The sequence below is a fragment of the Cebidichthys violaceus genome, unplaced genomic scaffold (assembly GCF_023349555.1).
Source record: "Cebidichthys violaceus isolate CVI_PGR_0920_01 unplaced genomic scaffold, fCebVio1.0.p SCAF_11, whole genome shotgun sequence".
NCBI lineage: Eukaryota > Metazoa > Chordata > Actinopteri > Perciformes > Stichaeidae > Cebidichthys > Cebidichthys violaceus.
In genome coordinates, this window is record NW_027176274.1 from 15,831,824 (window position 1) to 15,846,391 (window position 14,568).

Consider the following 14,568-nt stretch of genomic DNA (forward strand, 5'->3'; position numbering starts at 1 on the left):
CTCTCTGCCTGTTCTTGTTTGAGAAGAATTCATTTGGTCCTTTGTACCATAATAGAATCATATCAGCCTCAAGAGCATGTAAAATCCTGAGGTGAAAAGGAGATGAAGGTAAGAAAAAATGGGCTGTCGAACCACAAAATGAACATAGATGTAACTGAAGAAGCAGGACAACTGCAGAGTTAACTGCTACTGAGACTTACTCAACATTACAAATCACACAAGTAGCTACAACGAGACTAATAGCCATAGTAGTAGGCTACTATAATGCTAATATCAGCATGGTAACACGCTCACAATGACAATGCTAGCGTGTTGATATATGGCAGGTAATATTTGCCCTCTCTGCTATCTTAGTTTAGTGTTAGCATGCTAATATTAGCTAATGAGCACTAATCACAAAGGAATAGGAACATGGAAATATCATTATGCTAACATGCTAACATATGCTAACACTTAGCAACGCACACAAAGTGGAGCTGAGGCTGATGGGAATGTTATTAGTAATGTAATGTTTGTCTAATGTAATGTTTTTTTGCTTACATCTGTTAATTAGCCCTGAACACAAAAAAGAGCTGCAGGTGATGAGAATTTCATTAAGTTTGCACTTATTGGGTCTTATACATTGAAACAGTTGTCAAGATATTTCAAACTGAAGCAAGTGTGGCATCCTCAAAGAGATGCTGGAGAAAAAGACAGTAGGATTCATCATCTGGAAACCAGGAATGTGTGAACAAAATGTTGTGCCAATCCATCCAGCAAACAGCTATTTCACTGAATAAGGGAAATATTAGACCTGCTGGTGGCCCCGGAGGAAAGTCATGGGGTCACTTACTGTATATTAAGAGGGTTCATCCTCTGGGAACCATGAATGGCTGTAGAAGGTATTTATGGCCTATAAGATATCTCAATCCGTACCAAAGTGGTGGACCAATGCATCAACAATGCCGTCCATAGAACCATGCTGGGAGCATAGCTAATAATGAAATCCTTGAATGAAGAGAAAACATCTAAAACACAAAAAATACCAAACAGCTGAAAGTGACACGAATAATATAAAATGATAGATTCAATGAGTAGCATTTTTTTTGCAGATTTTCTTTTAATATCTGTAACAGCAAAGTCAATGCAACCAAAAGTAAAAATAATGGAAAAGTACTGTATATGGACAGAGGCTGTCCAAAAAGGTGCCTTCTGGTGCAAGAAAAGAGGAGACTAAAATGATAATTAAAAAATATGACAAGTAAATACTGAAATGGCAACTCAAACCTGCAAAATGCAAAAAAAACAGAAAAAAACATCAACATCAAAAAGAAAAGGTTGAACGATTGGTAAGCCAAAAAAATATATCAGACTGGATTAATTCATAATGTTGAGTAAAATAATGTGTTGTTATGGGCAAGCTGATGCTTGTGTTAATGATACAGATTCCATTTTTTTTTTTTGCCAGCTTGTGTTCGGCATACAAACAGGAATGTGTCAACAATACAACAATATACTTCAAATGGTGCATACACACAAATTGTCTCATATGAAAATTCTGCCGCAGAGTGTACCATTGGACATATTTGACTATTTACATCTCTCATTGCCTGTGCAAGCAAAAGTACTTCTCTCTCCTTCTTTTTTTCTTTACAAAAATAGTTCTTTTCTATAATGGATCTGAGTCTACCTTGAAATATTCCAAAAAAACCAACAATCTAAATGCAAATGCATATAAACCTCAAGACGAAAACCGTGACATCTTGACTCAACCGTGGAGTGGATTTTGGCACTTCTTCATACAAACGAGTTAAAAGTACGCGACAAAGAGCATCTTCATGGCATCAGCAGCGGCTGTCTAGCGGGTCCAGAGCGAAGACGGTGCCCTCTAAGGTTAGTCCCATTTTGAACCCCTCCTGGAAAGACAAGCCAGAGAACAGCTGTGACGCCCGGTGACCACGCGCACCGACACTGGTCTCTGTGAGGTTACATGTCCCAATTTAGTGGATAAACAGGAAGTCGGAGTCGTGGTTAGATTAGAGGCGATGGGATGTCTCTAAAGCACTGAGGGTAAAAGGGAATGAAATGCTGCACAAAACGGAGAATACACAACGTGCGATATGTGCGGGGGTCATAAACTCAGCAGAATTAATAAAGCATGCAGCTAATGAGAGACGCAGCAGTAGAACTCATTTATATCAGATGGAAAAGTCAGAAGCTATTTTATTTTTATCTCTTGAAAATGTACTTGTAATTGTTTTAATTAATGTGCTCTTTGATATAGACGCACCATGTTTTTTATTAAATGTGACATCTACTCCAAAAGATATAGCATACTTCAAAGCGATTATTGGCTGAAAATCAACATCTATCATAATATAAAAAGGTTGTTTGCTCACATTAATTAATAAGCCTTTGTCTGGCACAAGCAGCTCATTAACCACAGAGCAAGGCAGCTGGAGAAAACAAACTACTAATTAAAGACAATGAGGCTCGGGCACACTATACTAAACCTCTACTGCGTCAAAGGGGAACATTTCAGAGATGATGGAAGAGGTGAATCACATCACGCAGTGTGTGGGAGCATTCAACGTCCTCCACAGGCATGCAACACAAAGACACAACCACAGTCACAGCACAGATACAGAAGCAGAGCAAAGAGTACGAACCATCTCTGACGCTACAAGTGGAAAGGACAAGAGATGCATTCATTTGTTAATCGTGAAGAAGAGGAAGACTTTGAAGGAAATGTTAAGCGAACTCACAAAACGGGCGCGCCAATGCAACGTCGCCTCCTACTGGCAGTAACGTGCTAAAACTCAGCAGATCATTTCCAAACACAATCACAGAAGTTGCAGCTGATTTTCACTTCCAGAAGTCATTATTTTTTATATTCGATTAAAAACCTTCACACAGACCCACAAAGAATGGCTGATTGCTGCGGATACGGCCTGAACTCTATTTGTGATGTTTTTGTATTTTGACAGTCTGATTGCGCTCCAACTCAAGCTACAGCAGTGGTTCTCAAACTTGTTCTCATTCACCCTTTGGAAGGAGAAAACAACGCCACACTCACTAATACCACACATTTGTTTTTTCTCAACCATTAACAATATTGGGAAAGCAGTACAACATAAAACAGCAGAAAGGAATATAGTGGGAAACAACTAATCTTTTATCAATTAAACTCATTTTAAATTTAGTTTGAAAATAATATGACCAAGAACATTAAACCCAAGCTGCCAAACGACAGAAAGCTGACACATTAATGCCTCATTATCACTGCATGGTTCGGCTCAACTCGACTCATTGTTGGTACCAGTCAGTTGAAAGTCACATTTGTAAAGTCAGCAGACCACGTGAGAAATTGCTGTGACGTCATCTTCAACGCGACACTCGCTGGATCCTTTCATCGTCAACAGAGGAGCGTCTGCACTTCAATCGTACGACGTCGTGTTCGCCGTAGTTCAAACGGACGCCATTTTTGAAAATGTTGCAATCGATGCAATTGATGGTAGTTTGGCTTTTTGAAAATGACTGGCTTGTGCAGGATGTCCAGTGTCGGACTCGTGGCGACCACTAGTGGTCAGCAGTGTTTCAACTCTGCCTTTTAGTATCTTTTGGAAAAAAACTGTTGCTCATGTAAAACAAAAAAAAAGAGCGAGTCAAGTTGAGTACAGCGGTGTCGTACCATGCAGCGAAAATGCACCATTGAGAGCAAGAGGTGAAAATTCTTCATTCTTTCTTTCTCCAACTTTATCTGACGTGTTTGCATGATGCTAAACGTGTCCAAATGAATCATGGTAACATAAATCTTGTTGCTAGGGAACAGTTTTTTTTGTGTGTTCCGACCACATGAAATAGATATTTAATTGAAGTTTCTTTTGATATTTTTTCTAGCCCCCTTGCAACAGCTCTTTGTCCCCGAGAGAGAGAGACACGTCCCACAGTTTGAGAACCACTGAGCCACAGAGTCCGGAACATATCTGATGATTATAAATACGGCAATAGAATATGGTCGAGCCCCTGGTGAAATGCTGGCGAGTGAGTTTCTATTCATACTTCCAGACAGCGGGGGATAATTATGTGTCAATTGTGAATACAATACTAAGCTCGGTTTTACATTTATTGCTCCACCAGACCAGAAATACTGTTGCATAAAAATAATCAACTGTAATATGAAAACATTTTCACTGAACACTCAGAACATTTTAATTTATTCACTCCATTGAAATGCATAAAGGAACATGGAAACAGAACTAAGTGATACACAATATTCTTTTTTAATAATGCATTTCTAAATGAATGTGTAACTGTCAGCCGAGGATTTGATTAGAAATCTTATTGTGCTCAGCTTTTTCAGTAACAAATAGGACACAAACCCTCATATGCGCTTTTTTTCCGCTGTACACAACAGTATGTCAAACTTCATCTATTCCAACATTATTATTTTTCATAAACAGTGTGCTGGAGCTCGCTTACAGCCCACAACAGGCCAATTAGGAGCAAACTGTCCAGAAAGGATTCAGCATTGGTATCCACCGCTGAAGCATCGCCTACGATGCTCAAAGCCTTTGTTCACATAAACCAGAGGAATATTTGGATCTTCAAAGTGCCGATGCAGATAATAAGGCGGACAGGACACCGCTGTTTAACCGGACTCACCTGCATCTCGTCCAGCTTCGACTGAATATCTGGAGGGAAGTCAGCTGACCCGCAGGTGAACGGATCAAAGGGCTCCGCACCGAACAGGTCTTTCCCTGCCGACAAACACAGACAGCTGATCAACATCGCACTGACTGAAAAAGAAAAGGAGCTTCAACAGACAGTGAATTCATGTCTTCTTCGTATCATGCGGCGGATATTTAAAGTGGCGATGGCGACTTATTCAGACCATCGGGGGAAAAAAGTAAAGAAACATACTCAAATATGTTATTACTACTACATCTTATGATCAGAAAGCGACATAGTTACTACTCACTTATGTCTGGTGGTAAAGTGGTCGGTGGCGGTGGTGGGCAGCCGTTACTGGCCATTGTGGGAGCCAGCGGTGTCACGGGGGAGAAGGGGACCATGTCGAAAACGTCTGTAGACTGTGGTTTCATGGAGATGCTCCCTGCCTGTATGTAAAGTCGTGGAGAGATGGTTAAGCCGAGGTCACACTTGTGTACGCTCGCACCAAGACAAACACGTTGGTTTTTTTTTCATACAAAAGCAAGAAAAGAAATAGCAAAAAGACAGGCAAAAGTAGGAGACACTAAGACCCCGGGGACAGCGACAAAGCACAGAGCAGAAAGAAAGAAGGAAAGGAGCGTACGCGAGGTCGCGGGATGCTGCAGCCCTCGCTAGGCTTAGGAGGAAGCAGAGCAGGTTTGGCAGGCGGAGGAGTTAGTAGCCCGCTGGACAAGTTGGACTCCGGCGAGCTCATGGGAGTGAGCGTGAGAGAGGAGATCTCCAGACAGGAGAGCGACTTGATGCTGTGGCACCAGAAGAGAGAGGAGGGCCTCTGCAGCATGTACGCTTCGTTCTCTGCGTTTATGTGCAGCGGCTGAAAAGAGGAATCGCAGACAGGAAATGACCAGCGAGGAACAATATCGTTCAGTCGTTTAGAGTGGGAGAGGTGTGGGTAATTGCATTTCGCAGGAGGCTGTCACAAGTGCTGGCATTTGGCCCAATTACATGCAGAATGTATCACATTCCTCATCAGACCAATCGGGTGTGTAATTGCTTTACTTCAGACGCAGCTTAGACCCCCACAGACTCCCTCCAGATAGGTTTGGTCAGTGCAAACTGGAGTTGGAGGCGGTTTTCTTTAATAACACAAGCAATATATCTGCAAACGCAGCTATCCTTAAAGATACCTGCAAGCTTAAATTGAATAAACTTTCATAATTAAAAGATGGTCGTGAAGCAAAACTATTTTGAAATAGGAATTAAGCCAATCTTTGTCTTAAGAACAGTTCAATTAAGTTTAAAAAAAAGTTATATTCACAAGCAATAAAAAACACACCTTTGTTCAATTCAGCCTCACTTGGTCTGGTATGACCAGTAGCTTATCGTAGCTATAAAGTTAGTTTATGTAACTTTCACTTATTGTGGCCTGCTGTTCAGACTAAAGTTACACAGACCTTTAACATGCAGAATCTAGATTTTGTTCAATCTTTTAACTGAAGAGGTGTGTGTGTGTGTGTGTGTGTGTGTGTGTGTGTGTGTGTGTCCTTACTGGTGGCACATGAGCTATCATCAGCTGCTCTTCAAGGTCTTGAAGCTGTTGCTTTAGCTCAGAGTTTTCTGTTTCCAGCTCTTGAATCTGCATGAAAACCAGAGCAGACGAGTCATTTTAGAAGCCACAGTACGTTAAAAGAACTGCAGCATGGTGTCTGATATGGAGACATCAACTATGACAACCCAATAGCTACACGGTTTCCCTAGTCTACTACTAGTTCACTTCTCTCTTTTATAGGGCTCTCAGTCCTATAAAACAGTCTTCATCTTATTTGTTAGGACTTCTTGTCCGTGTTGAACAACTATTTTTTAAAGTACTATTTCCAAGGTCAACAATGAATTTAGTTTAACTGCCATATTTTCCATAGTTTTTACTCTCAAAATATGTTTTTTAAAGCTTTTTTACACCAAATGGAAGTCTTTTTAACAACCGTTTTAGAAATGACATTAAATGACCGTAAAATACATTTCACACTGGTGTTTAGCTCCTGCCTCCTGTTGCTCGTTAAATCAGGTTTATACAAATGTTCGTATAAGTGGCCATTTAAACAAAACCACTGGGCAAGCTCCACAGTTTCAGCAGGGTGAGCAATAATCCAGTTACACTTTGGGTCTGTTACAACAGAGCTCATTAACATTCATTACCGCCATTCTTTGTCAACGACGCAGCCTAATTGTCCACACTGCATGATTCGAACCAATCAATAGAAAGAAGCCATGCATTAATTAATACAAATATCAACGTGTCAGCATGGTACTTCAACTTTGAAGTGCATTAAAGTCCATGTGGGAGCAAACATGCTGAATCAGCTGGACGTGAGACGTACTCGTTTCTGCAGGGTCCCAATCTGTTTCCTGGTCTCCACGTCTTTGCCTCCGGACTCCAGGAACTTCTTGTAGGCCAAGTCGAACGCCTGACCGATTGTCAGAGTTATCTCTTCTGCCTGCAGCAGGGGGAGCAACAAGGACCTGCTCACGATATACGGCTAAACGTCTCTGCAGCTTATTTACAGTTGAATTGATCACTGATAGTTAACCACAAGATGTCAAAACACCAAAGAAATGAGGGCGCGGCATCAAAATATAAAACATTTTCAATGATTCTGTCAAATACATTTGTTTCACTGTAAACACCAGGAAGCTGAAGGCACTTACACACTTTTCACTGTCAAACACAAAGCAGAGGTGTTTGTTGGACTCTGAGTCTTTGCAGATGAAAGTAAATATCCTTTTATCAGTTTTGTCATCTGCACAGAAGGATATCCTGTGTAACTGACAGTTGTGCTGCACATCCTGCAAAACAAACACAGTGCATTCATCATTTGCGGATCTCTTCTTTGGTGGTTGTTGCCAGTATAACTGCAGGTGTCATGTGCAGTATGGTCCAAAGGATGCAACAATAAGCATTCTAGTGTTTGGACTCACTTTTGTCTTGAGATCTAGTATCTTCACGCCATAAATGGAGATCTGTAATTCCACTTTAGGGGTCTTCAGTCCCTCTGACTTCTTGATGTGTCTCTGAAACTTGACAAGCAGAAAGATTGGGTTAGTCCACCTTATTAATGCATCGATATCTATAAAGGAACACATAAAAAGCTGCAAATGATGTACAACACCACAACTATAGGGGCCTAGTAATGTACACGTGCTTTCAAGTGTGCTCTTTGGACAATACGGGGAAGCAGAACGAGCTGAAAGCATTCTCACATCAAACAAGTTATGACGAACGTGCTGGCAATCACTAGCCTACAGTATGTACACATTCGGCAGACACAGAGCGACGTTGGCATTCGTTACCGTTCTGCCATTGGGTGCAGAGCAGCTAGCGTACAGTGGGTTTATCAGGGCTTGTTTCATGGCCAACAGCTGACTTGCTTGGGAATAAAACTCCAGCATGTTGTCTTTTAAGGGCGATGATGATTTGTTAAAGAAAATGTTATAATTAAGACGTAAGAAGTGTTTCAGAGAAGACTCAAATTAAAGTAATCTTTGATTCATTCAATGGGGAACTCTCTAAAGCACTGCCAAAAACAAAAAGTCTTTCATGGTCATGTTGCCAACTGACATAAATAGCAACAGGACTTGGCAGTTTAGGTCAATTACCAATAAATATGTTAAAAGAGACATGAATACTGTCAAGTTAGGGAGACACTGTATCATTACAAGCTAATAATAAACCACTACATCTTTTTAAAAATGTTTTGTGCATACAAATATAAATGCATCCACTATCAGTGTTGAGCAAGTAAAGCATAGCAATAGCAAGTTATTTCATAGATTACTTTTGATAAGTAATAAGTAAAGTAACAGTATTAGTTTTTAAAGGAGTAATAAAAACAACTTACTACACTTCCTGAGTAACTTGCTTAACACTGCTTGATAAGCAACAACAATACTTTTGATGCATTTAAAAATGGTTTGTGCAGGAAACCATGACGCTAGTATGGATTTGCCCCACAGGGCAAACATGAGTAAACGTCTCAATCTGTTGGGAAATAGTGAAAACTATAAATTTGAAGCCAGGGCTCCGGATCGAAAGCCTGATATAATAGATGTTATGGTGTAATGATCAAGAGTACTGGTTTGAATGGGGACATTTTAATAATTCACTCGTAAGAATCTGAGTGTCTGTATATTGACTACAGAGTTTATTATAGACTCATTATAGGAGCTGAAGTTGATTTTCAAAATTAAAATAAAATTAAAAAAACTCACTATCATGTCAATAAGCATGTCGTATTCATTAAAACAATAAAAAAAAAAATGGAAAGCCAAAAATGTCCTTTGTGAGGCACAAGTGCTAGCGTCTCCTAACACTATGGCACTTTAATAAACAGTAAAATGATGTATTCAGCTGTAGTCAAGCCCTTGTAAGGCCTTGAGTTAGGCTTCTATCATTTCTCAGGGCCTGCAGACACAAATATGAACAGACTGGGAAAAAGAACAGTCAGTGTGTGTTTCAAGGAGATTCATCTTGCTTGAGTAAAAACACACATGAACTTGTCTTCGCTGATGATGAGACTACAGTATGTGACCTAAACCTTGGACACATGCCTTCAGGAGCTGTCTCTCAGTTCTCCTCACATGATCTTTAAAAACAATTACTGAGCCTGTCCTAATTGCCAGTGTATCTGGGAGAGTAACCATGGAGCCTTGGTCTCCAAACAGGCTTTCAAGATCAGATGTAATTTAACAATAGAGGTAGGGGTTTGGGAAAACAGCCCTCCCCTACAAGTGGCCTCACAGCTTCAACTCTTGGCAGGGGAAGACAGAGGAGAGGCCAGCAGGCAGCGAGCACAGCTACATTACCAAGAGGCTGTGGGAAAGGAGAGTCTTTGCTGCACTATAACCATAACTCTTAAATGCAAACTGCAGGTCCAAAGTGAACCAAGACTTCATTACAACCTGTCTAACTACATTCAATTAAGCACTTAACTACCTGGTATTCCTCAACCTATTTGTTTTAGGGTTAGGGTTAGATCTTCTATTTGTGAAAGGGAAAGTTCGGGTGTTTTGAGGTGGGGTTGCATGAGGTCCATAGTCAGTGTATTACTTCCAGTAGTTTGGAGAAACAGGCAGGAGTACCAGCTGTGAACGAGGGCAGCAGCAAAACGTATTATAGCCACCCACCTAAGAAAAGTGTAGGCTGTATTTAGAATCCTTTCACAGTTTATCTTGCCGTCATACAGCACTTTTCCACTGGGAACTGAATCTGAAACTTACCTATGCCAATAGATCTGTATGATACAGATAAGTTTGAATTCGTCGGAATGTAGGAAAATATATATATAACACTTTCACAGATACTGATTTCTTTTTCGGCGGCCCTTTCTTTTGGGTGAAATACTATTTGCTGCTGCCCCCGGCCACAGCAGTGCATTGCTTTGCTCTTCTGTTGGTCCTCCTGGGCAACCAACTAGACATGACCCCGTTGGCAAACTGCAGAGCTGGCTGTAAACAGGCAATGGGCTGTGTGTGGCAAACTGCGGGGAAAACCCCAACGGAAACTCATTCCGAACGTGCTGTATGCATGTCCAAAGGATGCTCCTAAAACCCAAATAATATCGACATATTCCACATGTCCTGAACTATAAATGCTACATTTGGAATAAGGCATTCATTGGATGCCGTTTGCGTGAACCATTCTGATTATTGTCATATCGGAATAACAGTGGAATATCAGTGTGCATGTAGGCAAAGTCTGTAATACCATGAATTCATGTTTAAGTGATGGAAATAATGTAGCTTGCTTTAACAGTCAGTCCGATATTGGAGGGCTTAGATGACAGCAGGTCTGGAAATGAAGATGTACCTGAGGCTAGTGTTGATGAGTAATGGACCCTACCTGCCCAGCACCAAACAGCAGACAGACAGCCACTTAAGACTGTCAAACATTTAGCAATTATTTTTCTTTTCTCTGGAGTAAGTGGAGACCAAACAAAAAAGTAGAGTTTGCCCTATCGACTTAATGATGTGATGTGTCGATGGTGTGATTACAGCTTGTTACACTGCTCCCGAATGACCAGAGGAATCAATGAATGCAGGTTGGAAGCAATGTTCAAACTGCAATAATGGATTTTATGGCCACTTGAGTCGTTCCAGCAAATAGTTGTCTATTTACATGACAATTCTCTGTGGGTTAGTGACACCGTTCCCTTGACATATAGTAATTAAAACCATTGCTAATATACAATTTGTGCAGCTTTAATCAATGCATTAATCAGCAAATGATAGGGTAGCAAACTTGTGTGTACATGAGTGGTATTAACAATACCAACACAGTGAAACATAGTATTAAGGGATCATATTGTTTCAAGAAATCAAATTTTTCTTCATTACTATGCAAATTGGTTGTAGCACTGCATAATATAGGCTTAATTAAAATACCTGCAAGTTCATAAAGTGACAGATTTAGTCAAAACAAAATGTCACGGGTTGAAGGATTCAAGTTTAAGAAACAACAGGTTTCATGGCAGGTAAATATCCCTTTTATTGAATTCTGCATCAGCCCGGTGGGAAGGTTGACTGAGCAAACTGCCGTGCATGTCCAGCAATTATAGGCATCCACACTCGGGAAAACTACAAGGGCACCTTGCTGGTGACTGATGAGGGAGGGACGAGGTTGTCACTCACTCACTCCCACCTCCCCCTGCTCCGAGTCTCCTGACCAATCCGGTCACTCCAGAACTCTCCTCTGAGCTTCAGGCTAACAGCTTACTCAGAGGACTGGCTTTACCTTTAGCTTTCTGACTGCATCCTTCACAACTTCTGTGCCTTTCGGGGCTTCAACCTCTGTGTTTCCGAGGAACTGGAAAGAGAACAAAAAAAACAAAAAAAAGGCTCACTGTGATACGACAGCAACAAAGACACACAGTGTGCGGTATATAAGCAAGAGTACGGTGCATTGAACGACACATAAAGGTAATACGAAAAAACAGAAATGACTGTTATTTATATGCTTTTATTAGACATGATGAACAGTTATTTCATAAATCAGGCCAGTAGATGTAAACTGTGGAACAGTCCCTCGTGCATCAACTGTAAATTAGTAGATTTCTATGTGTGTAGATAATAAACTCCTCAACATTAGCATACCAATCACTGATGACATTTGTATAAATATCATCTGGTATTTCTTTTTCGAAAGTAAAATAAGTTTAGATAACCTTTCTAACTAATCATCTGTGCTTGTATACTTTAGAGACACACATTTTACCACATTATACACGATAAAATACCAAAATGAATGTACACAAATACAGAAAACACACACGGATGTACACACTGGAGCAGGGATTCGGCCATCCTCCAACAGATGGAGCCATTCCCCTTTGAGCCTAAACAGTGATTTCCATCTGGCAGCAGCAGCAGCAGCAGCAGCAGCAGTAATTGTTCCAGTCACACACTCTGCTTCAGTGCCTCCTGAGCCTAATGTGTATAGCCTGTTCCAATATCAGACTTGATAAACACTGGTGTCAGCCCCTTAAAGGTTGGGGGAAACAAAATAACAACGTCTCCCTCTGGAACTCAGCAAACAGCTCAGACAGACATGGGTTGTCTCGACGACACAACAGAGTCTGTGTGAAGCCTTCCATGGCTTTGGCTTTTGCTAATGTCGATTTAAATTATGCAGGCAAATAGACAGACGGGCAATGACAAATTATTATTGTATATGGATCGATGCTCTTTAGGGCATTTAATGAACTTGGACATCAGTACTGACAAGTGTCTTCATGCTAACATAAGAAAAAAATAAGGAATTAAAGATGTTTTTCTAATAATCATTTACTTCTACATACTTTCATGTAAAAAAAAAAAAAGTATGTATATATATTCAGGTTTAACAAGTTACAGTTGGCAACTTTAATTCCAAAATAATTGTCACTGGATCTTGACAGAAGTACACTGGGCACTGAGATCCTCTGCCTCCTTCTGGTGCTGCTAATGGCATCTGCAAGATTCCACCGCAGCAATCAGAGCCGAGGAGTCTCTAAAGCAGCCGTCAAGCACTGCTTCAGCAGCTTGTGAACTCCGATCAAACAAGGCAGCGCTGATCAAACATGAATCAAGGTCTGGTTACTGCATTGGCTGTTTCTCATCCCCAATGTCTTCAGAAACACATTTAACATTTAGCTTGTGTGATTTGTCTTGTTTGTGACCCGGTCGCCATGTTGAAAAGAGTCGAGCCAAAGCCGAGCACCGGAAGGAGCAAACTTTCAAAACAATTTCGTCTAAACAGTGCTCAAAAATATGCTTCTGAAAATAATTGAGGCAAGGAATAGGTAACGTATTAACAGCATCTTTATTGATATTTGATCATCACTTCCTGGTTTTGACTTGATCAGAGTTCACGCGTCACGCTTCCCACAGAATGCAATATGGCAAGAGAGACACCGAAAGGGCATTTATCAAAATAGCAACGAAAACAGATACAAATGGAGGCTTTATTTGAAAGAGTCAGCACTCAGCACCGGTGTGACAAACGTACTCCACGCGTCTGAAAGCGCCACCGACAGATGCCCCAAAATAGAACGGAGAAGCGCTTGTTCCTGCCCAGTGCATTCTGGGCTTGCGACTGGGGAGGTTTCACAAGGTAGCCCAAGCTCGGAGGCTCATCCATCAACTGGTGCATGCAGCTGCAAGACGAACCACCCCCTGACCCTCATTCCCCACGGTGACCATTCACGCGTTAGCTTCAAAGGGACTGAGCACCCTCAAATTGCAAAAAGAAAACTAAAATATGCACAGTCAAATATGTCTTCTCCATGGCAGGTCTGAAAAACTAATTGAGATGACACCATGAGTAGTGGAAACTGCCCTCGAGAGTTCCACCTCATAGTCTATGCACAGCTCACTCCTCCTGATTGAGAGGTTCTATCATTCTTTTGACACAATTGTTGAAAGGCCAGGATCTGTGTCATGTGCAATTTAAACAACCTCTGAATATAATATGTTTTATCTTTTATCCACCGGCTTAGAAACCACTCAGCATTTTCTCTCCTCCTGCAGTCGTGAGGTCAATAACACTTGTTGATTACAGAGGTCAGCAGGAAGTCATTGAAGCTGTGTGCCTTTTCAATACATTGTTTTTGTGCTTTAAACACTGCTCTCTTAAATTAGTGGCCCTTGAACGGTCACCTTGTGTTGAATGTTTTCTTTCTTGTATGTAAAAATGCCCCTGCTCAGCACTTTGTGACAAATGTCGGTTAAAAGCGCGATATAAATACATTTTACTTACTTACCTATTTTACATTAGCTTAGAACCTGGTCATCACCTTGTATGGCCATCATCTGCCATCAGTGGATGAGTGTGTGTGTGTGTGTGTGTGTGTGTGTGTGCGTGTGTGTGTGTGATGAATGTTGAATGTAGTGTGAAGCTCTTTGAGACAGGCATTATTTAAAAGCATGTGCATTTACGATTGTTTTATTTACAGTCTAACAGGCTAAACCTTCACATTCAAGCAGCTGACATCAGAGAATGCTTTTTACTTCTGCGTGAAAAATGTACTAAAACTGATTAGTCAGTTTTCAAAATAGATGCAGATTGACTTTCTGTCCATTGATTGATAAATCAATTGACTAATCGCTGCAACTCTAGCGTCAATGTAAAGCATCACAGAAACACAGCAGCACACCTGGATAATCTATTCACTGTGAAAGAGATGCTTTGAAGCAGGGCCGTAGCAAATACTTACTGGTACAAAGTACTGCAGTTGTGTTGAAGTTCCCCAAATCCCACCCCCTTCATTTTTAATATTTTTTTAACATATCTGACATCACATAGCTGTTCAATTCCATTTTCACCATGTTTTATTTAAAGTTGAGCAGTTCTTTCTAGGTTTATTTGGAAATCAATAACTGCCA

The 14,568-nt window shown here is 40.8% G+C and overlaps 1 protein-coding gene across 5 annotated transcripts in view; it reads right to left on the reverse strand.

Annotated features, from left to right (window-relative positions):
• Nucleotides 1-1,085: 1,085 nt before the first annotated feature.
• gulp1a (GULP PTB domain containing engulfment adaptor 1a) overlaps nt 1,086-14,568 on the reverse strand; it is a 78,601-nt gene continuing 65,118 nt past the window's right edge. For all 5 annotated transcript variants that reach the window (XM_068705136.1, XM_068705139.1, XM_068705135.1 and 2 more), the window contains 8 exons: nt 11,441-11,512; nt 7,630-7,728; nt 7,360-7,497; nt 7,032-7,148; nt 6,203-6,289; nt 4,961-5,099; nt 4,645-4,739; nt 1,086-1,895 (listed from right to left, as the gene is read on the reverse strand). In XM_068705136.1, coding sequence (XP_068561237.1) covers nt 1,824-1,895; nt 4,645-4,739; nt 4,961-5,099; nt 6,203-6,289; nt 7,032-7,148; nt 7,360-7,497; nt 7,630-7,728; nt 11,441-11,512 — 819 coding nt within the window. In that variant the 3' untranslated portion in view covers nt 1,086-1,823. The remainder of the gene's footprint in view (nt 1,896-4,644; nt 4,740-4,960; nt 5,100-6,202; nt 6,290-7,031; nt 7,149-7,359; nt 7,498-7,629; nt 7,729-11,440; nt 11,513-14,568) is intronic.